A 27,060-nucleotide genomic window follows, 5' to 3' on the forward strand; every position below is an offset into this window, starting at 1 on the left:
AAAAGCTTTTACGGAAATCAAACGGACTTAGCGTAAAACTGTTCAAAACTAAATTCATCTTCAAAATGTTGTAAGAATTATATTTTATTACGTTTACGTATAAATGTATTCTGTTACAGTACAATTTTGACTTACAGTACAATGAACAGCTATGTACAAAACAATTTTTAGGATTCTCAGTACTGTTAGTGTACACTGTACATAGATCAATGTTAAGAATTTATTATTTTATATATTGAGAATTTGATACAATGTAGAATATAAAACAAAAACAAACAATAAACTCTAAAAATGGTTGATAATATCTTTTATTATTTCATAGTTTGTGCCGTGCTTCCTATTAAAGCAGCTAGAGAGGCTCTTAATTTTTGAATTGTCAGATTATGAAAATTAGCTTAAACTATAAATGCATCCGGCGGACTAGGGTTAATTTGAATCCGGACCGGACCGACTCCTTGTACCCATGGCGTGGTAACGTACGGCATGTACCAGCTTATGTCGGCCTGGTTTCAACTTTTGTAGTCAACTGTCAACTTTTGTTGACACGGCCAGACGTTTACAGTACCCGGCCTATCAATCAAAGCCCCAGCCTATCCAAGAATGTAATGCAAGGAAAGATAATTGCAGTTGCGTATACTCTGCGTACATATTGAAACAAGAATAGATGCATCAGTGTTCGTTTAGTATCCGAGGAGATTAAAAGCATTGAATTTTAATAATTTTGATAATTCACATAAAAGTTTCCTATGACCAGAATATTTCATTGATTATTCATGTGAAAGATGGATCCCATGTCAGGCTATAACATCGGTCTTGTGTTTACATTACCGCCCAGTGACAGAACACTGAAGTACAAAAGATGCGTACACCTCTGAAATAACCTTCCTTGCATTAAATCCTTGAGCCTATCAATCATAGGCCCGGTCTATCAATCATAGGCCTATTTGACCTACTCCAATAGCTTGGTTCAGTGTGGGATATTGGGCAAGGGGATGACGCTGGAATTGCCAATGATATTGCGTTATGGGGAGCAAGGGGAAAGGGGGGTGATCACTCAGATTCCTTAAATTTATAATCTTAACTCTAACTTTTTTTTGCTATGCCAAAGGCAAGACAACGTTTAAAATTTAAATATCCAAGAACTTTTTTTGGGGGGGTTAATAACTAAAATTTACTATTATGTGAATTATCAAAATTATCAAAATTTAATGCTTTTAACCTCCTCGGATACTAAACGAACACTGCATGTATCTATTCTTGTTTACAAATTCCGCCCAAAGAGAAGTGGTTTCTATGTGTACGCAGAGTATATGCAACTGCAATTAACTTTCCTTGCATTACAATCTTGGTTCCGATAGTATAGTTTTTCCTAGAGTAGAAATGCACAAGTCACTTTGAAGAGAAATCAGTTTTAGAACTTATTAACATACTTATATACAAGAATGTAATGCAAGGAAAGTAAGAGTTTGCAGTTCTCTCTGGGTGGAATTTGTAAACAAGAATAGATGCCTCAGTGTTCGTTTAGTATCCGAAGAGGTTAAAAGCATTAAATTTTGATAATTTTGATAATTCACATAATAGTTTCTTATGACCATAATATTTCATTGATTATTTATGTGAAAGATGGATCCCATTTCAGGCTTCGACATCCGTCAAGTGTTTACATTACCGCCCAGTGACAGTACACTGCAGTACAAAACATGCGTACACTTCTGAAATAACTTTCCTTGCATTAAATCCTTGCTTATATAATTCAAATTTGAACAGACAATTTAGGGGCAATTTAGAGGCAATTTAGGAGCACTGGTGCCGTCTTTGCATACAGGTTCACTTGAAATTACGCTTACAGTCATAAAAACCATTAATGGTTTCCATATTTGAACAAAACCTTCATATTTTTCCGCTGAAGTATATATATTCTTATCTTACCGACAAATTACTGTGTTTAAGATCCTTAAAAGTTTGCTGGCATTAATTACACTAATGAGAGTAATTAGTGTTTATGACATCAGGACTCTAGGGGACAAACAAGCGTACTGCAGTTGAAGACTGTAATTAATTAACACAACTAAAAGATTAAAATTATTTACAGGGCTGCCCACAAAGAATGATACTGCAAAGATGACGGAAAACTCTTGAAATATGACAATTCCAATTAAGTTTAAATTGCATCTTCTGCATAAAATATAGAATTCCAATGGCTTAATTAATGAGTTGGCAAAGAAAGAAACAAGTTTATAATTGCAGGGAAAGAATATAAAAGAAACAGTGTCCGAATTTAATGAATTTAAGCAGCATTTTAAATCCGCCAAAAACCGGTTTCAATTGAACGCTGACTTAAATCTTTAAACATCGAATATAGTTTTAATTGGAACCAACCATTATTTGATCAGCATCTCAAATTTAAGCCGCGGCTCAAATTCTTTAGATTCGGCCTTATGATAGGATAAATTCACTATAATCGTCTTTGAAGGCTCATTCTCCGTGGGTAACCCTGTAGTTTAAAGAAAGAAAAGCTAGATATAAAAGGGATACAGCATTAAAAGGGGAAGGCAGGGGCATGAAACTGTGCGCTAGTATTAGCTTGGAAACCCAGCTTTTCCTGGAAACTAGGTTTTCACATACTCAACTCATAAACCAAGAACATTACCGTGGTTCTAAAGAGTTCTCTAAAAGTAAAGTGTTTTTAAAAAATTATTTTAATTTGGTTGGAGATCAAGAATTGTTTTAAATATGTTAAAATTGTTATGAAAGGGGATACATCTTAATGGCAAAAGAAGACGACTGGAATTAAAATTTTTTGCAGTTCTCAATGTATATGCATACTTTGCTTTTCTGGGTGTCTGTTTGTGTGTATCCAATAAATGTCAAAATGGGTGACCCGATCGGAGCCATTTTTTGTGTTGGGCCTCACTTGACCCATGGAAGGGTTTATGGATGCTCAAAATTACAAAAATTGCGAAAATGCGAAAAAATATCATTAAATCCGCGAACTTGTTTTTGTTATTGTTAATTACTTATATTGTTCAAAGAGAAACTTAATCTCAATTCTTCACAATATTATACATTATACAATATATCTAACATCAAATACGTAGAAAAATATTCCTATATATACATATCTATATCATCAATACTTTACCCAATATCCGATTTTCATTTAAATATTTATACTCTATACATACAGGGTGTCCTAGGAGTTTAGGATTTACCGGTTGTTTCAGAATATTGTTGTAAAATTCTATGATTTTTTCTTCCTTCTTCTTAGCGAATTTCCGAAAGTTTTTTGGCCTTTCGGTTTAGTCGTTTTGACCTTTAATGGAAGTAAGTAAGAAAAAAGAATCTCCAAACACATCTGTATTTATGGCGTAGTAATCTTTTTGTCTATCTGTTAGTGTTTTGTATGTCCGTTCATAATTTTTATAAGAGATCTTTTTCTTCCCAGGATATGATCGAGTTGTTACAGAATTCTCTATCGCGAAAGTTGGTGATGTTTGGGTTTATATTGATCTACCAGGGGTTGTAATCTGATAGCACATTCATCTATCCACGCTTCATTCATACTGAGCTGCCTAAGGGCTTCTTAGGCCTGAGAATAATAGAGTGCAGGAATTCTTCTGATATACTGGAATGAGGCCCGGGTGCCATACAGATAGGAAACATCAAACTCATTGCTCCCTATCATTTGTAAGCCCGGATTGGATACCCCCAGGTACCTATAACTGGAAACCATAGACTCTCTCTGCTTGTCCATCTTTCCTCTTTTCGTCATTATTCATTTGGATCAATCCACTTGAAGCTTCGTTGAGTAGAAAGAAAGCACGCACCCTTTCGCTGCTAGAGTTGTTGACAGCCGCCACTCTGTCCTCCTACATCCGTCAGGTGGTCATAACTGCTTAACCAAATGTCGGCTTCAGATGTTTTTGAAACCACAGGTTTGTGTGGAGTACGGGAATCGAACCCGTGAACGCCTGTTTGTATGACAATGAAACTTTTGATGGTTAAAAGATGGCTAAACAGATCGGATATAAAATCTAACTTAACACTCCACAAAAAAACTTGCGCTATTTGAAAACTGTCAAATGAAATAATTCTAACTCCAAAGTAACATTTAAAACTGTTACCAAAAGGTGACATGGAAACGCCTCAACATCGAAACTGATCTAAAATTAGCGGAAACCGATCAAATTACTTATTTTTTGATGCATTTCCACGATTTCTTTGAATTTTTTGGAAATCCCCCAACAGTCAGATTTTGAGGAGTTTTCTCCTTTTTTAGATAGATTTACCAAAATTTTAGATCCATTTCCGCTTTATAGCAATGAAATATTCTCGAGGGATTTCCCAATGTTTTTGAGGGGATTCCCAATAGTTTAGATCCGTTTCCTCATATCTTTGATCCATTTCCGCTTTCTTCAAAAACTTTATAATTGATTTGTTTCCTCATATTTTATACAAATTTTAGAAAACAATAGTTTATTTCCCTCTTGTCTGTAAAGAAAAAATGTATTAGTTTACGTATTTTCACCTCATCACCTGAAAATAGTATTGTTTTTAGTGTTAAAGAAAGGAAATATTTTGTAAACGCAGGAACTGAACTAGACCAACAAGTTCTCCAACTGTTTGTTTTATTTGTCTGTTCTCCAATCCTACATAGGGCTTTGCGGGGGAGGGGTTGCAGAGCTGCCATGAGCCCCATGAAAAGACCTCCGGAGCCTCTTAATATGCAGAATTGCTTCCATCCCGCGCAAAACCGTCCCAAAATCCAATATATCTCTCTCTTCATAGTAGAATCCACAATGGTTTAAAGAAACAATTAATCCACAAAGTTCAATTATTAATTGATCTTATCTTGTTTTCTTGTTAAAAAGATATGATATGGGACACCCTGTTTGCGTCGACAAATCCCAGTTGTGTCAAAAAAATTCCCCTGCAGCGCGTTCTTATTACAAATGTGCCCCCCCCCCCCCTATTCAAAATCCTAGTTACAGGCCTGTTTTAATTTATAACTTGAATAAGTTAATTCTGAAAAAGAAATGGAAAGTTGTCATCATTAGTATGAATATAAATGCTGACCACTGTACCCTAAAAGTGTCTTCCAAATTTTTGGGAATACTAACAACCTTATTATTTCAGAAGTTTTTTAATTCAAATTAAAAAACATATATTTATTTTCTGTAGCTGTCACGGCAAAATAAATGATCCACAAAGCATTGAAAAAAATAAACTATTAAAGCTGAAGTTACCGGCGTTGCCCGTAATTAAAAAATTATTTTATTTCTATTTTACAAATTCTAGGTATTCTTTGCAATTCGTACATTTTCATAACAAACCAAAATATTCAAAAATACGGTGGTAGGCGATTATATCAATACAATAAAGACAACTTTTTTATTTAAGTTTTGATTGTTAACAAGCTTTTTTAGAACTATGACCTTACAAGCAATCAAAGAGAAGCTTTTTAATTGATAAATTCTCTTGACTTCTATGTGTTTGTGTATCGATGCTGTTTAACAGCTTAATTTAATAAGAAAGTCGTCTTTATTGTATTGATATAATCGGCTACCATTGTACTATATGTTTTCGATTGAGAAACAGAGTGAAAAAATGGACTAGAAGTCTTTACTAATTGCATGGAAGACCATAAAAGAAAAGTATATTTACTGACCTGCTTAATAAACATAAGTAAAAAATAAAAATAAATGATGGATTAAAAAGCTTATTATACAAAAGAATATAGAAAATAGTTTTTCTTTGGAAGGAACATTTACAAGCAAAAACAAATTGATATTTTTTAAGTTTCTGAAAAAGCGGAAACGGATCAAAATATGAGGAACGGACCTAAAAATTGAGATTTTTAGGGTTCTTGAAAAAAAGGCTGAAACGGATCCAAAATAGGAGAAACAGACCTAAAAATTTAAGGAAATCGAACAACAAATAAAGATTTTTAAAGTTTTTGAAAAAAGCGGAAATGGATCTAAAATATGAGGAAAAACAAGCCTATCGAAAGATCAGTTTAAAATGGATACGTACAAATGTCGTCTTCAAGAAAACAATTTTAAGAATTCCTGTTGTGTGGGAGCCACAATCATTGTGTGGGAGCCACAATTTAGTGCATTGAAATTGCGATTTTCAAAATTCCAGCCACGTCTTGCAAAAAATTTGCACTATAAAGATATTTAAAGAATCAGCTTCAAATTCAATATTTCAATATATTTCAGAATCTCACTATACATGATATTTCAATATATTTCAGAATCTCACTGTACATGATATTTCAATATATTTCAGAATCTCACTATACATAATATTTCAATATATTTCAGAATCTCACTATACATAATATTTCAATATATTTCAGAATCTCACTATACATGATATTTCAATATATTTCAGAATCTCACTATACATGATATTTCAATATATTTCAGAATCTCATATTTCAATATATTTCAGAATCTCACTATACATGATCTTTCATGCCTTGTGGCAATCCTCAGTAGGTTAATTAATTAATTGATATAAAGATATATTTAAGTTTAAATTAAAATAATGATTCCTTTTAATGTAAACTGCTTAACTTACTTTTCCCCAAAAATAAAATACATCTTTCCTCTCAAATGGCTAATGTTTAAAATAATATAAGCAATAAAAAATATGCTTGATAACATACCGAACATTTGCACTATTTAACAAGAAAATTGCAAACTTGGATTTTTTGGTGTAAATTTGGAAATTTGTAAATTTGGCAATGACAGGTAATATTGTGATTTTCCCATCTTTTCTTATTTTTTAGATTACCCTAAACAATTTGTCTCGGTGTCCACATTGCGTAGAATTATGTAAAATCTTTTTTTTTAAATTAAAAGCAGTTTATCAACTGAACACACTGCGCCTGCCTTTTGGCCTGTGGAGTGGGGTGTCCAGTGTCTTTGGCCCCTTTCTTAATTTCTTATCAGAAATAATTTTTTTAACAAAAATACAATATAATCATAGATTTGAAAGTTGTAACCCCCCTTTTTGTTAGCTTTGGTATCTCAAAATATATACGGTGTCCCACGTAACTAGACAGTTGGTGAATATTTTTGAATGACTTCTTCCATATACTGAATAAGATATTAAAGACTTTTTCCAGTTTATTTCGTTAAAAAATCTTTAACTCAAGTATTTAATTTTGAAATCAATTTTACTATGATGGCTGCCACATGGTATTTTTGTTATTTTCTTTTGTTTAAAACATATACCCAACTTATAAAGGAATTGTTTTTGCAGTTTATTATAACTCCCCCCCCCCTCACAATGAAAATCTGGGCAGAATCTTTATAATGTTTCAGTTGAACGCTGAAACAGTGCTTTTCACCATGAATTCTCCTTTCCTTTTTATTTCTAGTGTTTTCAACATCAGCTGATGGTCCGGTAAAAGCTGGAAAATTCAAGAAAAAAATATTTGCATTTAAACTAAAAAAAATCTGTCTTTCTCACAAAAAGCTGTGATAAAATATTTTAGGACAGATTATCTATTATGCACTTTTTGACACCGGTGTTAATGCTAAACTTAAAGATTTTCAAAAATACGGAATTATTTAAGGAAATTTTGGAAATTATACTTTAAAAAAAAAAAAAAACTCTTCCCGATCCTTCACTGTTTGTTTTATTATGAACAAGCTTAAGGGTCCTGCATTGCCCGTGGGAAAAAAAAATAAAATTGGATTTAAAAAATAAAAAAAATTGAAAAATTTGAAAAAAAAATATTCGATTTCTATGTCACTCCAATGCTACCCAGTGTCCACAAAAATTTCAGCCCATTAGGTCCAGCCGTATGGGTGGCTGTAGGGAACATATATACGAAAGTCTTGTTTTATTATATAGATTTGACATTCTTCAATTTATGATGTTGTTCAATAACTGAAATCCAAAATAAATTATAGGAACAGTTTTAATAACCAACTTATTTAATGTCATTCCCATATTAACTATATTCGAATGCTTCAAAAAATAATCGATGACTTTATTTAGGATGTGATATTTGAATGATTTGTTTGGAATTAAAGTAAATATTTTACCATACAAGTCGTATATTGCAACTTTCTGAATTTGTATGGACGCTACTTTCTTCAGTATAAGTAGTTTTTCACAATTTTCTCCTTAAAGACGCAACAGATAGATATATGATTAGTAGCGATCAAAAGCGATTATTTTTCGTCGTAAGATTATCTATACCCCTTTTTATTTTTCGCAAACACTCCCTTTAAGTCTCTTTTATTTCCAGAAGTTAACGACTGGCTCAAGAAGTTTCAAATATGAGATGTACGTGCATCCAAACTTAGCTAAAATACGTTACTATTCCCTTCTTGGTAGAGTTCAGAGTTAAGAGCTGAAAACTTTAGAATGGTGGATATCGAGATCAATGCTTGATCCTGTCTTTTTCTTAATCTCTAGATTAGATAATACTTGTTCTCCTCTTGTTATTAATCTCCAGATTAATTAACCGATTAGGATTAAGGATATAAGGAGTTTTCAGCTCAGACTGCTTAAAAAAATTGTTGTTACTTAGCTTGAAAAATATATTAAGAAATCACGGTGATTTAAAGGTTGTTTTCACGCAACAATCGAGAAGAATTTGTCAATTACTTTTAAAACTTAAGAAAAAAATAAGTGCTTAATAGTTCATACTGTTTATGTCTAGGACTAAAAAAAGTATAAGTAAGCAAGTTAGGTTAAATCACAGGCAAACTTCAAAGTCGATCCATTCTTGAAAATTGATGTAACTTTTATAGCAGTCTGGATCTATGTGAGATAGTCTATATCCTTTATATCACTTTTAGCAGTAAATCAAGCGTAATTCAGCTTAATCAATTTATTTATAAACTATTTGCTGCCTAATCAGCTTAATCAATTTATCTTTAAACTATTTGCTGCCTAATCAGTTAATTATTTCTAGAGAAAAATGGATCCGAGTAATTTTCAGTCCATGAAACATTTGAAACTTTGTGAATCTTCAAGCTGTACAGATCTTCCTGGGTTAGATACAGGTGATACAAGGATCCTGGATACAGGGATACTGGGATACAGGATACAGGGATACTGGATACAGGGATACTGGGATACAGGATACAGGTGATACTGGATACAGGGATACTGGATACAGGGATACTGGATACAGGGATACTGGTATACTGGATACTGGGATACTGGGATAATGGATACAGGGATACTGGATTACTGGATTCAGGGATACAGGGATACAGGGATACTGGGATACTGGATACAGGGATACTGGGATAATGGATACAGGGATACTGGATACAGGGATACTGGATACAGGTATACTGGATACAGGGGGACTGGGATACTGGATACAGGGATACTGGGATACTGATACAGGGATACTGGGATACTGGATACAGGGATATTGGGATACTGTATTCAGGGATACAGGGATATTGGGATACTGTATTCAGGGATACAGGGATACAAGGATACTGGGATACTGGATACAGGAATACGGGGATACTGGATACAGGGATACTGGGATACTGAATACAGGGAATTTGAAATTTGAAATCTGTTTACAGGGGATCTTGATAGTCCAGATTTTAATGGAGTTGAAGGTAAAAAATAAAATAATAGTATTAAGAAATTTATTTTGGAATCCTCAAATCAAAATCTTAGAATAAACTAAAACTAAAAAAAAGAATTACAATAACAATTATTATAAAGACTATGTAGCTACAATTAATAATATTACAAACTAACCAATTTTATTATTTTTAAGAAAGTGGAAGTGATTCAGAGGGGAGAAGTGATGAGGACGTATGTAGATATTGCAAATTAAAGGGAGTTTTTGCTAAAAATAAATGGGGTATAGGTTGATATCAAATTGAATTTAGATAGATTCTATAATTTTACCAATGTTCTTCGGTGAGACGTTTTTAACTTTTATTCATTATAGACGCAACAGATAAAAATAAAATGAGTAGCGTTCGATATCGAATTCAATGTGATATTGGCAGCTATACCCCATTCATTTTTCGTGAACAGTCTCTTTAAATAATTTCTTTTAAAAAATATATTAAAATATTTTCCCTTTCAAGATCCTGACTATGAAACCGGTGGAAAGGTAAGAAACTTTTTTTTAAAGTTTCATTTTATTAAAATTATATAAAATCAAAATTCTAATCAAAATAAGTTAAATTCTGTTTTCTTGTAATTTCTCGTGAAAACATTGATTTTCAAGTATTTGAAGACGTGATTCACAAGAGTACCTTTAACAATGAAGAAGAAAAATTGTCGTTTTTTATCTTTAAAAATATTAACATAAATCCACAAGTCATTCTTATAAAAAATCTACGATTGAAAAAATCAATTATAATCTAGAAAAATAATGATTGATTTTAAAACAGATAAAGGTACCGTTGGAAATCGGACATGCCACTCTAAAAAATAGGGGTAAATTAAAATTATGTCTACAGTCACTTATATTATTTTTTACAGTATTCATATAAAATATTAAAAATTACATGTTTAAACTTTGAAATTTAAAAAGCGCTGAACCGAATAAAGTTCTGAAATAAATTTGAGAAACATGAAGCACCCTGAATTCTTGTTTTATTATATTTTAGTAAAGTGCTAACAGTAGACATGGTGAATGAAGGAATAAAGGTAAAATATATAAATATATTAGGGTTGGTTTAAAGCAAGTTTGTATAGTATAGTGTTAGATACTCTGCGATGCGCTCATGTACAAGAAATGTCGTCTTTATAGCGATGGACACTCAAAATCCTCATATGACGTAACATATTATTGCCGAAAGATGAAGTAACAGCGTTAAAAGTAAAGAGGGGGAGGGAGTATTTTCTCTGCTTGTCAGCTGTAGAATTGTTCGTGTAAAGTGCTATTAATACAACATTTTTAATATATGCGCATACGCATTATAGTATATAAAACCTTACTTTACATCCTTGGTTTTTAATATATGCGCATACGCATTAGAGTATATAAAACCTTACTTTACATCCTTGAAGGAAATAATTACTTTTCTTCCTAATCTATACTCTAATTACTACATCTTATGGACCTTTAATTTTTCAAATACGAATTCCGATAAAATGTTCAAAGTTTAAAATAAAAACGATTTCAAACATTGTGTTCAAAGATATTTGGGATTAATAAATGTTGAGTTTGAGTGAAGTTATCAGATTCTTTATTCCAACAAACATCACTTGGTAATAGGTGTTGTTCAAGGATATTTGGGATTAATAAATGTCGAGTTTGAGGCAAATTATCAGATTCTTTATTCCAACAAACATCCCTTGGTAATAGGTGTTGTTCAAAGATATTTGGGATTAATAAATGTTGAGTTTGAGTGAAGTTATCAGATTCTTTATTCCAACAAACATCCCTTGGTAATAGGTACTGTTAGTCAAAAATTATTTTCTCTAAAACTGAACATAAAAATTTAAAATCTTCCAAATTGACAATTAGAATGCTATGTATACTTTGATTCTTTGCGACTTGCCTTGGAAGCCTCTTGAAACAAAAAATTTTTCCTCATAACGTGTCTTTATCAGACATAGACATGTATTATTAAACGTCTTTCTTCATAGTATTACATGACAAAAAATGACAACAAAAATCAGTGTCCAGATTGTGTAGAATAAAAGTTTAATTAACTGGCAAATATTTAATAGTATTAATAGGTTATGTTCCCCTTTTAAAAATTAAATTCAAGGATATAATAGATAAATTCATTAAAAATAATTTCGCCTTGAAGCCCTTATTGCTTGATTACAGGTTATGACATATGCTGTCCGTGGACCATTGCTAATCAGAGCTAATGAAATAGAACAGGAATTAAAACAAGTATGTATTGAAAAAAACAGGTGGACATAATATTCTGATGTGCAAATGTGCGCGCGAAAAATACGTGCTAAAATGTTGCCGAAAGTTAATTTCAATGTCTGTCCTCTGCAGTTGTTGTAAATTTTGTTTTTTGCATAAAGGTAAATGATAATTGCATTCTGTTTGCATGTTTCACAAACTTTATGCATGTGAATGTGGTTAAATTTGGCGTAAAATTTGCATAGCGCTTTTGTTTGTGCACCGGAATTTGTCCAATATTGCGCAATTTGCGAAACAATCTTGATACTCAAAGAAGCGCAAAAAATTGTATCATATAATATTTATTTTATTCTCTTAACAAATTATGGAAGAAGACATTTAAAACTATTCCCCAAGTGTCATGTTTCGTGGGACCTTCATATCCAAACAAACAAAATTACTGAATACTTCTTTTGTAAAGGTCCTGCCAGCGTTGTGAATAATTAATAAATTAAATTATTTTATGTTCTAGAAAAAAAAATTTTAATAAATGTGCACAGTGCAAGAAAGACAACATTTAATAAATATATAAAAATATAATATGCATTAAAGAAATTGAGTTTTTGTCACAAACTCAAACTTTCTGTTCCTGATAGCTTTACAATCTGGTGGCATAAACCCTTTATATATTAAAGTTTTTCTTCCGACGAAATCAGGTTGCAAAGATATAGAGATTAGAAAATCTAAGTTTGTGGCGAAAATTCAAGTACTTTTTGCAATTTTTTAAGGGAGTTGAAAAGTCTTTTAAAACGGTGATAAAGGCAAATATAGGAGATGCTCATGCAATGGGCAATAAACCTATCACATTCATTAGACAGGTAGGTTTAGACAAGATTTACAGATAGGTTTAGACAAGATTAGACAGGTAGGTTTAGACAAGATTAGAATGGTAGGTTTAGACAGGATTAGACAGGTAGGTTTAGACAAGATTAGACAGGTAGGTTTAGACAAGATTAGACAGGTAGATTTAGACAAGATTAGACAGGTTTTAGACAAGATTAGACAGGTAGGTTTAGACAAGATTAGACAGGTATATTTAGACTAGCTAGTAAAGACCAATTTATAACGGTACAAATAGATTCCGCCTGCTTATAAACAGTCTCTTCAATTTTTAGGACAGGGTCGACTTTGAAGTGTCGGAACGCCTTGGGCTTAGATTTTACCGCTCTAACTCACTTATACTTTTCTTTAGCCCTTTACATGAACATTTTAGTACTAGAAAGCACTTGTTGTTAGCTTTGGTTTTTGAGAAGTAATTGGCAAAATTCTTATGCGATTTTTGCTTGAGAGCGTGAGACCTTACAATCACAGAGGGTAACCTTGAAACCTTTATTTATCAAAAATGTGGAAGATATTGTTGTTTTTCTGACACGAAAAGTGAGTTCCTCCAGCCATTGATTCTAAAAAACAAAAACAAGTCACTGTATCACAAATGAAAATAAACAGTTTGAAGATGCAAAAGTTATTCTATTTAATTTGACTAGTTAATAAGGCCCTTTAAAACTGTTCTACTCTTAATCTCTACTCTTATACCTTGTTGGACGAAGCAGTGTTTATTACAGAAAGGACCAATATCAAGTGTCTAGAGTAGAGTCGAGCAGGCCTTTATAAAACCTTCAATATCTGCATAGTGCAAAACTATGCGGATAATTTCAGGCATATATACTGGTGTACACGAGCTACCAAAGAAACAAAAACATAGATATCTAATTCATACTTGATCAGACAAAGTTTTCACGGGTAAATCGGGCATTGCCATCTTTGCATGGATTGTCACTTGATATTACGTTAATACTTTTTCTGTATTTCAGGTGATGGCAATTGTAACCTGTCCTTCTCTTCTAGAATCAGAGTTTTTTCCAGAGGATGCAAAACTAAGGTTTTTCTTTTTCAGAAAATGGTTATTTTGCTATCTTTGTTTAAAGAGTCCATAGATTTATAGACTGGGATATTATCTTCTACAGTAGTAATCAGATCATGGTTTTTAGGTTAACGTTGGGAATTTAAATTGTATTTAAATTAAATTATGAGCTACGAGTTTGAAATATAGATAAAGATAGACACTCAGCCAACTCAACTCAGGAAACCTCTATTCCAAGAGGAAGTGGGGTTTAAACAGTACATATACTACAGGATCTGTTTTAAACTTCGATTTTGGCATTTATTTAGATTATATACTTAGTAGGCATTTTGCCAGCGTACACATCAATACAAAATGATCTGAGAGATAGATAGACATTTCCCCCTAGAATTTAAATAAGAAATAAGAAAGTAAACAAAGAAAGCACTGGAAAAATAACTTTTTTTAAAAAAAACGTACACAAACAACCCCAATTTTTTCTAAAATTGTACAATTTTGCCCAGCCTACTGTACTTAGTACACTGAACCTCTATAAATATCTACTCTGTGGTATTTAACGATGTAACGAAAACAGTTATTTTTTAAGTTTTAGAATGTAAATTAAATTAAACTCTCACAGCATCAACATTTGCCTCAAACTTTGCGTATCTTATCTTGGCACCCTGATGGTGTATACCTTTCATCTATTTCAATCTTTAAATACTGTTGGATCAATTAGTTAAAAATATTATATGCGTAAAAATATTATGGGGAAAAATCTTATCTTATATCTTATTTTAAACAAGAAGAGAGATTTTTAATTTTAATTTTAAATTAGGAACCTCGACATGTCATATTTGAGCTTGTGTTATGGTGGGTGATTTACGTTCTGATTTTTTTAATGCATTTTTTTTATTTTTTTTATTCATTTCGTTCTCTTGTTTCCTGCATGCAATTCTTTCTCAAAGATAGAATTGGCGTTTATATTCTAATTATTTAATTCAAATCAAAAAAACTTTTAATCATATATTTTCTCAGAGCCCGGGAGATCCTAGCTGGTTGCAGAGGAGGAAGTGTCGGAGCATACAGTGATAGTCCAGGAATAGAAATTATTAGGTAACTAGCTGAAGTGCCCGGCGTTGCCCGTGAAATTTAAAATATTCGATTTAAAAAATCTGATTTTGAAAAATGAAATTCGAATTATTTTAGCCTTTGTTACCCTCAGGGTACTCATATTCTACAGCTTACAGAACGAAAGGTAAAGGGATAAAACCATAGATAAATAAATAAACATAGATAGCTTATGTACGCAAAATCACCAAGAATTGTACAGTCCGCGAACTCATACTTCTAGGGGTCAAAGTGTACTTCAATGATAAGCGGGGTGGTTTGGTGTTTTAATGAATTTCATAATTATTAAACCACTCAGGAGTGAATTTTATTTCACTGAGCAATATATCATATTACCGAGAACTGAAGAAGGACATGAGAAGGACTAAACTAACTTAAATTTCTTTTTACATAACTAATGTACACCACAAGTACTCAATGATATAAGAACAGCCAATGTTTACAACCGACCTAGTTAATCTATATAATAGGAATATCTTTAAAGCATCTCTGTACATTTATATCTTTCAAGATGAAAAATGTCGTTTTATGCGTAATCTATCTTTATCCATGGATAAAACCAATCAAATAGTTAAACTGAACCAATTAAAGGGACTGTAAGCCTCGATGCATATATGACAATACCCAATAAATGGGACTCTTAAAAGCTTGGTCTAATCAAGTGTGAATATGATATAAATTTTAAAACATGATTTGGACATTTTGACTACTGGAAAACATATAGGAATTATCAGAATAAAACGCTTTTTAAACAAAGAAAATGGCCATATCCTTCCACATAATTTATCAGATAAAGGTTTCAAGGGCACCTCTGTGAATCGGGCATTACAATAAGGGGCAGAATCAATTGAAGCCAATTAATGTGCAGAAACAAATAAATATTGGAGGCAATCAATCAATTGCGAAACATTTAAAAAAGTGGCGGGATTATTAATTCTAGGGGCGGGGGACTGATTCAGCAAAATTTCATTTTCAGGAGACATGTGGCTCAGTATATTACAGAAAGAGATGGAGGTATTCCAGCAGATTGGAGAAATATTATGCTTTCTTCAGGTTATACATACTAAACTATTGTTATTGTTAATTTTTAAATATTCGTAATTTAGAGTGTAAGGCTGCTATTTTTTCGGCCTTACAAATATATTAAAATCAGCAGTTTGTCATGCTAAATTTTTCATTTTTCACTGGCCATCATTGGGTCAGCGTTTTGACTTTTGAAGCTGCAGTGGACACAACCAAACTAACGAACACCATATCAAACCACATATATATTATATATACAGTATGGACCCCCAAAAAAAGCAGGGATTAGGAGTTTTTAGCCCTTTTAATCGTTAAAAGAAAACTCGAAATTGTAAACCGAAATTCAGTTTTAAATTTTGAAATGGGTCGTTTCAGTACATTTTTGTAGTCCGATCCTTCCATTTGATGTAAAACTATGTCGAATAATTGAAACTCTGTCCGATAACTGTTGTTTAAGAAACAAAAAAAATCGCTTACAATTATCTGAACTCCCTTAGAGTTTTCCTCTGGGCTTTCTGAAATCCAAGGTGTATAGGTAGTATTTAACCTAGAACTATGAAGAGAAACCTCTAAAGAGAGGTTGCAGTAATCCCGGTCCCCCCATGGTTGCGAACCTTATAGAATTTGTTGCATCAAATTGGGGCATCTTTAAGAAATAATAATAAATATAAACATTAGCATTCAGTATTAATTGTTACAATTTAAAGGCATATTTTTATCTTCTCCATGCAATATAGATTTAAACAGAATAATTAGTTTTCATAGTATTAGTAAACAGAGAGGTTTTCGAACATTTTAACATAGTTTTACGCTAAACGAACATTTTAACATAGTTTTACGCTAAACGAACATTTTAACATAGTTTTACGCTAAACTTAAACATCAAACTACAAAATATTACTTAAAGGATGTCCTTCTAGAATTAAAAACTATAGCCAACAGCACTGTTTAGAGTCATTTTATAAGATTACTGGGACTTAAAAACGCTAATCCCTATTTTTTGGGCCACCCTGTATATTAATTATAATTTAGGTGCCAGCGAGGCCATCAGAGCTATTTTAAAACTTATGACAAACCCAGGAATAGTTTGTCAAAAGGTTATATTTTCTATTTTGTGTGTTTCATTCACTATTTTTTAGCCTTTAAAATCTATTAAAGGGACTGTAAGCATGATTTCAAGTGACCCTCTGTGTTCTGATCTCTGTATTGTAATCCTAATTTTAGTTTTGTAACCTGGCCGGTCATACCGGCCCGTATATAACCATGTTTATCAATAAATCAGTTAAATACAGACTTTTGTTCAGAATAGATGGAATCAGCCTGGGTAGCCTGATTATTAGAGTTAGAGGCGGTTTAGCCATACAACAGTCTGGATTGACTGATAGTTAGAGTTTGAGGCGGTTTAGCCATACAAGAGTCAGGATTGACTGGCAGTTAGAGTTTGAGGCAGTTAGCCATACAACAGTCAGGATTGACTGGCAGTTAGAGTTTGAGGCAGTTTAGCCATACAACAGTCAGGATTGACTGATAGTTAGAGTTTGAGGCGGTTTAGCCATACAACAGTCAGGATTGACTGATAGTTAGAGTTTGAGGCAGTTTAGCCATACAACAGTCAGGATTGACTGGCAGTTAGAGTTAGAGGCAGTTACCCATTCAACAGTCAGGGTTGACTGGCAGTTAGAGTTTGAGGCAAGTAAGCCATACAAGAGTCAGGATTGACTGATAGTTAGAGTTTGAGACAGTTTAGCCATACAACAGTCAGGATTGACTGATAGTTAGAGTTTGAGGCGGTTTAGCCATGAAGATTAAGTGAGAAGAGGTCGTTACATCTCCATGGAAAGCTAGATAGAAATAAACAAGAAATACGCGAGTCAATTTCTCAGGGAAAACTCAAATGAAAAAAAAAGTTTAAAGAAACAGAAACATTGATTCATACTTGATCAGACAAAGCTTTCAAGGCCGGGTACCGTTGTAATTCGGGCATTACCATCTTTGCATGGAGGGGCACTTGAAATTACACTTACAGTTACTTTAATCTGTAATTAACCTAAATATTTAGTAAGATAGTTGAAATATTAAAATTTGTCAAAAATTATGCATTAAATTCTGAATATTTTTTGTGGTCAGCTATCAAGTATCTGAAATAAGTTTTTACGACGTAAAATTTTGCATTTGTTTTTTCAGAAAACTTGAAAAAAACTTATTATTTTCAGAAACCGGGTGTAATGGTTCCTATCCCACAATATCCCTTGTATAGTGCTACACTAGCAGAATATGGTATGGAAAAGGTATATATTACGCGTCAAACTAACGACAACGAAGTAAAGCCCACGTCAAACTAACGACAATGAAGTACAGCCCACGTAAAACTAACGACAACGAAGTACAGCCGACGTCAAACTAAAGTAGATTGCACATTTAACTGAAAACTTATATGTTTTCCAGCATTATCCTTTAATTGAAATGATATTGGAAAGAACAAAAATGTTTTTAAATTTTTAATTTATAATGTAAAACCGTATTTAAAGGAGTTTCTCTAGTGCAGAAAATCAGAACTATATAAGCTACAAAATCACAAAGTCGTTCCAGTAACTGCTGACTTCTTTAAAGTGACTTATTAATTAGGTTGGATATTACCTCGATGAGTCTAAGGGCTGGGCTCTCAGCAGTTCAGAATTAGAAAGATCAATTAGGTGACACAAAAAATGTTCTTCATTACAAATATTTTTTATACGCGTTTTATAAATAATTGTATTTTTTCCCGCATATTATCGATGTTATATGGATTTTATCAATGAGTGTATTTTTGTATACATATACTATAAAGAAGTGCATTCTTTTTTACACAATTCATTAATGATAATATTTTTTACACGCATTTTATCAATGATTGTATTTTTTATAATTACTTTATCAATGATTGTATTTTTTATACTTATCTTATCAATGATTGTATTTTTTATAATCATTTTATCAATGATCGTATTTTTTATACTTATTTTATCAATGATTGTATTTTTTATACTTATTTCATCAATGATTGTATTTTTTATACTTATTTTATCAATGATTGTATGTTCTATACTTACTTTATCAATGATTGTATTTTTTATACTTATTTTATCAATGATTGTATTTTTTATACTTATTTTATCAATGATTGTATGTTCTATACTTACTTTATCAATGATTGTATTTTTTATACTTATTTTATCAATGATCGTATTTTTTATACTTATTTTATCACTGATTGTATTTTTTATACTTATTTTATCAATGATTGTATTTTTCATACTTAATTTATCAATGATTGTATTTTTTATACGCATTTTATTAATTATTGTATTTTATTTATACTAACTTTATCAATGATTGTATTTTTTATACTTATTTTATCAATAATTGTATTTTTCATATTTATTTTATCAATGATTGTATTTTTTATACTTATCTTATCAATCATTGTATTTTTTATACTTATTTTATTAATGATTGTATTTTTATACGCATTTTATAAAATATTATGTTTTTAAAAATTTAACAATTAAAGTTTTTTTTTCATCACAATTTAAAGTTCGAGAACTTTTTCTTGTTTTTGATAATTTTTGATTGAACAATCAAATAATTTTAAACGTGACAGTTGCTGAATATTTTAAAATGTCTACTTCCATAATTCGTTAAGTTGTTTGATACCAAAGAAAATAATAATAAACATTAAATGGGAGTATTATTTTAGTAAAATCGACCCCAGATTAAGATATATTGGAGTAAAAGATTTTTCTACCGAACTAAACTGCAAAAATTCTGTAAGTCTAATCCAGTTTTTGGAAGACTACATTTTAAACTATTCAACTGTCATGTGTTTGTGGGACACCCTGTATCATGTAAAAAAACCTAATATTTTTTGTTATTTTGTGTGAGCCTCTAATCAAAAAAGGACCATGTCTGATTCACAAAAGTACCCTTTCAACAATCATATGATCATTAATGTAGAAGATATTGTAGTTTTTGTAGCCGCTTAAAGGGACTGTAAAGAAAAAATGAAAGGGGTATAGGGTGAAAGCTAATCACTTTATAGCTCTTGATCGCGACCCATGATTGAAAGTTTTATCTTATGTTCCTGTCTCGAGAAATTGACATAAAACTGTGTTAAAACTATACGAAAGTTCATATATGTAAAATTTTTAAAAAATCTGAAACTTAAATCACGTGACCAGAACTATCACCAATGACAGAGCAGTATACTGGTCACGTGTCTCCGCCTGTATCACGTGACCACTTTACTGCACTGCCATTGGTGGAATTTCTGGTCAAGTAATACGGACTTATAAATAAAAACGTAAGTTACAATTAGCTTTCTCTGGGATATCATCGTTTTCAGATTGGTTGCTTACTTGGTGAATTTGATCTATATCTAAACCCACCACTTTTATACAAAATTGTATATATATTAATTTTCGTATAAATTTGAAAAAGTTGTAAATCAATTTCTAGAGATAAAGGAACATCAGATATAACTTTCACGGGTCGCGATCGAGAGCTAAAGTGATTAGCTTCCAGCCTTTACCCCTTTCATTTTTCCTTTACAGTCCTTTGAAGGGATTAATTCTCACAAATTTCTTTATTTATACTTCTGTGTAAGCCAGAAACCAGCAAGTCACATGAATACACTTGTGAATTAGCTATATATCACTCTACATAGCTATATATCACTCTACAGCCACATAGGGTCAATTGAAATTAGATTAAAGGTTCTTTAGTATAAATATATAATTAATGTAATTGTAGAGAGGCAAAAAAGAGATGTACTGTCCGAGCAATTGTTGTTATCAATCCCGGGAACCCAACAGGACAGGTGCAGTACAGTTTTTCAGTACAGATAATAGAACAGTAAAGTACAGCACAGTACAGTACAGTACAGTACAGTACAGTACAGTACAGTACAGTACAGTACAGTACAGTACAGTACAGTACAGTAGCAGTTTAATTATATGATCTGATATCATATTTGATCTTGTTAAATAACAATCCAATATTGCAAGCAATTTAATCTTCGATATTTAAAAATATATATTAATACATATTCAATTTTTAAATATATATTGATACATATTCTATATTTGAATATGCACTGATACATATTCTATATTTAAATATGTACTGATACAGATTCAATATTTAAATGTATATTGATACATATTCAATATTTAAATATATTGAATCTATAATCAAGTTTGTATCTAGGTATTGAGTAGGAAGAATATTGAATCTATTATCAAGTTTGTATCTAGGTATTAAGTAGGAAGAATATTGAATCTATTATCAAGTTTGTATCTAGATATTAAGTAGGAAGAATATTGAATCTATAATCAAGTTTGTATCTATGTATTGAGTAGGAAGAATATTGAATCTATAATCAAGTTTGTATCTAGGTATTGAGTAGGAAGAATATTGAATCTATTATCAAGTTTGTATCTAGGTATTGAGTAGGAAGAATATTGAATCTATAATCAAGTTTGTATCTAGGTATTGAGTAGGAAGAATATAGAATCTATAATCAAGTTTGTATCTAGGTATTAAGTAGGAAGAATATTGAATCTATAATCAAGTTTGCCCACAAGGAGAAACTATTTCTTCTTGCTGATGAAGTTTATCAGCACAATATCTATTCACCAGAATCAAAGTTTTACAGTTTCAAAAAGGTATTTTTATTTTTCATGATCTGAGAGTTACTTTTGAAAACATTTATTCCAGTTTCGAGGATTTTTGATAATGAAGGCGACATTTTCATATTTTCCAGGAATATTCGAAAATCCAACGCCAGCGAAAATTATTAAAAAAAATCAAAAATATTATGAAATATTCACTATATAAGAATGCGTCGAAATAATCGATTTGTAATATCTGATTGATTTGTTTGGAATTAAATTGATTTGTTTACGATCCGAGTTGAATGTTGCATCTTTCTGAATTTGTGTGGACGCTGCGTTCTTCGGTATGAGACGTCTTTGACAATTTTCTCCTTATAGACGCAAAAGATAGAAGTGCTTTTTTATCGCAATAATCCTATACCCACTTTCATTTTTCGCGAACACTCCCTTTAAACAACTCTACAACGGCACTACTCATCAAACCTTTATAGGATCAATAATGTGGAAGATTATCTAGTATTTCAAGCTTGAAAAGTGTTTAATTCTAATAATGTCTATATTAACTTTTAAAAAATGCGCAACTCTCAAATAACTTTTATTGAGAAAGCATAACTGATATTAATCAGTTTAAAAAAACACAGATATCTAATTAAGCTTTATCAGACAAAGCTTTTAATGGTACCGTTGTGAATTGAACATTAATCCGACATCTATAAGATTTGTATTCAACGGAAAAAGTAATGTTAGACGTCTTAATTATAGGTTATGATGGAAATGGGACACCCTTACAGTTCCTTAGAACTGGTTTCCTTTATGTCTTGTAGTAAGGTAATTCTTAAATTAGAAATTTACGATCACTTTTTACCAGCTGATTTCTTGGATCTCCTGTTCAAAGTTTTAAGTTTTCTGTTTACACTGCACCAATTGTTGAGTGTCATGTCTATAGGTCACAACTTGAGTCTAAAGGTCGTCTTTCTATTCCAGAGTTTTCTGGTGCTCACTGAAGACAGGGTTCAGTTACTATGATTACACTTGCTATAATTATATTTCCCATAAAGTTACATTTCCTATAAGGTTACATTTCATACACTTCCTATTTACAGTTAGACATTACGTTGGGCTAGGTTAGGTTCAGACAATATCTGGGCCGAACACCGCGGCTAGAACAGGTCAGGGGGCCGAGCGCTGCTATAGGTGTAAGGAAGTGTAACTTGGTAGGAGGTTAAACCTTGAAAGAAATGTAACTGATTAGAAATGTAATTATATAAAGTGTAACTTATGAACTGTAATTATAGGAAGTGTAATTTTAGAAAGTGTAACTATAAATGTAACTGATTGTACTGCAGGGGTACATGGGAGAGTGTGGTGTAAGAGGAGGTTATGCTGATATTATAAACATGGATCCTGATGTGATGGGTATGCTACAGAAATCAATATCAGCCAAGCTGTGTCCCCCTATCCTAGGACAGGTTATAGTTTTATAGTGGTCGGTGTTCATATCAATACAATAAAGACGACTATTATTTTTCAAATTGATTCCAATGACATTTTTTCAAATTACAAATTTTGCATGCAAACAAAAGGCTGTTTTCTGCCATTTTCTCTTTGTTTCCATGTTAATGTGTATATATATGCCGTTTGAAAGCTTGGTAGAAATAAAAAATTAAAATCGAAAGTTGTCTTCATTGTATTGATATATATGACTACTATTCTAGAAGTTTTATATTTCCTCTTTTATTTCTTTTGAGATTAGTGACAATATGATTTTTTATATGAAAATATACTGAACTCAATAAACAGAAACTGAAATTTCAAAAACTTTCAGAACTTCTTTTATTCCTAAAGTCTCATAAATTAGTCTCATGAAAACTACATTAGTATTGAAAGTAATGTGTCATAAACAACTACTTAAGGGACGTAAGCGTAATTACAAGTGACCCTCCATACAAAGAAGGCAAAGCTTTAATTACAACGGTACCCTTGAAAACTTTATCTGATTAAAACCGTCGTTTATCAGACTCAAAAAGTGTTTATTTCTGTGATTTTTTCAATTGCTTCTGATAAGCAAAGAATGCGCAAGTCGCTGTAGTAGAGAAATCGCAAATGAAAATAAACAGTTTAAAGAAAAGAAACTAAAACATGGATGTCTAATTCATACTTGATCAGACAAAGCTTTTAAGGATACCATTGTAAACCGGGCATTGTAATCCTTGCATGTAGGGTCAATTGAAATTACGCTTTATTGTCAGGAATCTTTTTAGGCTTGTCTTGACCTTGTTGTTCATCATCCACAACCTCAAGATCCCAGTTATTCAAATTGGACATCCGAGGTTCAGAAAACATTAAACAGTTTTGCAAAACGGGCTGAAATGGTTGCAAATATTCTCAATGGAATCGAAGGCATGAGATGCAATGTAGTTCAAGGAGCAATGTATGCTTTTCCAAGGGTGAGTTTAACATGTATTTACATAGCTTGCCTATTTGTTTGTTACCAATGGCAAAAAACGTCAAAATGGTATAAACCGTTTTCAGGCTTGACATAATTTACTAGAAAAGAATATATTTTTTGAAATTTTCGGAAATCCAATATGCTATCAGAAAAATCTGCGAAATTTTAACATGTTAAAGAAAAAATGGGAGTTTAAAATTTACATTAAAAAGCTTAAATTGTTCCCAAAAATTGGGTGCGATTGCGAAGCACTTTTAAACCTAGCTTTAAAGAAAAAGTGGAGTAATTAGTGTCCTGAGTGTTAATTACCATCCCTCCAGTGGAGTAATTAGTGTCTTGAGTGTTAATTACCATCCCTCCAGTGGAGTAATTAGTGTCTTGAGTGTTAATTACCATCCCTCCGGTGGAGCAATTAGTGTCCTGAGTGTTAATTACCATCCCTCCAGCGGAGTAATTAGTATTGAATCAAAAATGTGCATTACCTCCGCAGAAAAAAATTTCCCTCCGTTGGCCTCCGCCCCAGTGGAGGGGACCCAATATGCTGCTGCAAATTTCAATCTCTCCAATATTGAACCTTTTAATTTAAGCAACGACTCTGTGAATCGAAAATCGAATTTAAGTTTGAAATTTTCCAAAAAGTAATTTTGTTTTTAATGTTTTAACAACAAAAATGTAAAACCTGATATTTGTTTACTTTTAAAATTAATTTAGGTCATGCTTCCCGAGCGTGCTATTGAGGCTGCTAGAGAAGTCGGTCAAACCCCTGATGTATTTTATGCTTTCAATTTGTTGGAGGAAACAGGCGTCTGTGTTATTCCAGGTTAGAATTTCATAACAAATTAAAGGAATTGAGTTTTTGTTACAATCTCAAATATATAATCAGTTAGATCTATTCAACCTGATGTTAACAAAATTCCTATTTTGAAATTGAGCGACAGAGATCAACCAAGTTCTCAATCTTTTAGTTTTTTCCTTAATTTAAAAATGTTGTTATTTAGAAGAAAAATGGGTGTTGCCCTAATATTCTAAATTTCTTAAAGGGACTGTTCACATTAATTCAAGTGACCCTCCATTTATAAAAGTACATACTCTGTGGCCGTAAAATAAAATTTAAAAAGATAAAAATTAAATAATTTGTAAAGCTCTTCTAGGATCTGGATTCGGACAGGAACCTGGCACTTATCATTTTAGAACCACAATTCTTCCTCAGGTTTATTTTTTTAACCCTATTCCTGCTGGGATACTTGAAAGCCAAGATACGCTGGGGGTGGGGGGCTGTTTGCAAAAAAGTTTGCAAAATTTTAAATAACCTGATGTGCAATTAAGAAAAACTAAAAATGTGCAAATTTCTTTTGACGGGCGGGTTGTATTCAAATAGTTTGCAAAAATTTCTTTGCAAAGCTTGTGCAATCCGTTTTCTTATGTCATAGGCTTTCCAAAAGGCATATTTTCCAAATCTAACAACTAAAAGTTGGTCAACACAAAGATTTTGTTACCAGGAAAAAGTAGTCTTTAAGGCAGTGTGCCTGATGACTCAGGCAGTTAGTATAAAATCCAGGTTTTAGACCTAAAGGAAGGGCTATGGGTATTCAGGAAAAGTCAGAAAATTTCAACAGGCAATACTTTTTGAGAAATGTAAAGAAAAACTACAGGGGGGTAAATATCCCCCCCCTGTAGCAAATTAGAAGCAACATTTATAAAAGAAAAAAAATTTTAAAATCAAACTCGTTCATTAATTAACGATTTAAAAAACACAGGTCAAAAGAAGGGTTGATTTTTCAGTTTTTAGAACATGTTGATGGGTAATTTTTTTTAGACTCTGACAAATATTCTTCCAAAAACCTGGTTTTTTACTTATCATTTACTTAACTTTTAAGCTATTTTAACGATTTTAATGTTTCTGGCTTACATTTATTATATTATTTACGCAGAAAAAAACCTCGCTGAATGAGTTCAAACATTTTTTTTTAATTTTTAAAGAATCTCACATCTTTTTTGACTGTATTAAATAAAACTTTAGAACTTGTGCAAAAATGTTATAAAAAAGTGCCAAATATTTTATTTAAGAACATAAGTGGCACTTGTAATTTTGTCAATACAGAAAATGGTTTGGAAAATGTATTTAAGTTTTCGCACAAACGTAACTCATGCAAAGTCCGTAGACCTTTGATATTTCAAACTAAGAATTCTGGAAGAGCATAAATTCAACGTTAGAAAAATTATTGAAACCACCAGGTTGCAAATATATATATTTATTATGACATTTCAGTTTGTGTCAAAACTTTTGGTCAATGCAGAAAATTGACTGGAAAATTTGGAAGAGTCCACTTATGAACATACAGTGATATATTTGATACAATTTTAGTTATTATTAAAGGGACTGTACGCGTAATTTCAGGTGACCCTCCAAAGATGGCAATTGGCAATGCCAAAATAACAACGTTACCCTTTAAGTCTTTGTCGGACTACGCATGAATTAGATACCAAAGTTTATAAATTCTAAACATGATTATTCATATTCGTGGTTTTCCTAGACACGTGGCTTGCACATTTCTACTGTATGAAAGCAAATAGACATTATCGGAGTTAAACACTTTTAAATCTATATAAAACTACAATAGCTTCCATTTGACCAGATTAAGGTTTCAATGATACCGACGTGAATCCCGGGTATTGCCATCTTTGCATGTCGGGTCACTTGAACTTAACTTGAGTACACTTAATGTTGGCGCTTAATTGTCGATGTAATAAATTTTCTATCTCTATTTAGGAAAGTGTATTGATGGATATGTTGGACAGAATTAAGAGATTCCATGTTCAATTCATGAAAAAGTTTTCTGATAATTAATCAATTTTGAGAACAAAATCGTAGTTTTATTTGTAAATATATTCAATCTTTTGTGTCTTTTGTTTAGAATGTTTAGTAAAATTGTACATATTTTAATGATTGAAATAAATCTTTTAAAATGAACATATTTCTGATTGTTTAACAACATGAACATATTTTTTGATTGATTAACAACATTAACATATTTCTGATTGCTTAACAACATGAACATATTTTTTGATTGATTACAACATGAAC

The 27,060-nt window shown here is 31.7% G+C and overlaps 1 protein-coding gene across 1 annotated transcript; it reads left to right on the plus strand.

Annotated features, from left to right (window-relative positions):
• Window positions 1-8,941: 8,941 nt before the first annotated feature.
• On the plus strand, window positions 8,942-26,946 carry LOC111704688 (alanine aminotransferase 1). The gene is made up of 21 exons (XM_023477001.1): window positions 8,942-9,032; window positions 9,576-9,611; window positions 9,776-9,813; window positions 10,095-10,120; window positions 10,623-10,662; window positions 11,795-11,863; window positions 12,610-12,699; window positions 13,693-13,760; window positions 14,760-14,837; window positions 15,829-15,905; window positions 16,908-16,972; window positions 18,089-18,163; window positions 18,501-18,568; window positions 20,664-20,730; window positions 21,449-21,577; window positions 22,289-22,354; window positions 22,873-22,995; window positions 23,788-23,973; window positions 24,687-24,795; window positions 25,127-25,185; window positions 26,746-26,946. The coding sequence occupies exons 1-21, from the start codon at window positions 8,948-8,950 to the stop codon at window positions 26,821-26,823; spliced, it is 1,632 nt and encodes a 543-aa protein (XP_023332769.1). The 5' UTR covers window positions 8,942-8,947; the 3' UTR covers window positions 26,824-26,946.
• The last annotated feature ends 114 nt before the right edge of the window (window positions 26,947-27,060 follow it).

This window comes from Eurytemora carolleeae, unplaced genomic scaffold (genome assembly GCF_000591075.1).
Source record: "Eurytemora carolleeae unplaced genomic scaffold, Eaff_2.0 scaffold604, whole genome shotgun sequence".
In the NCBI taxonomy this organism is placed as follows: Eukaryota; Metazoa; Arthropoda; class Copepoda; order Calanoida; family Temoridae; genus Eurytemora; species Eurytemora carolleeae.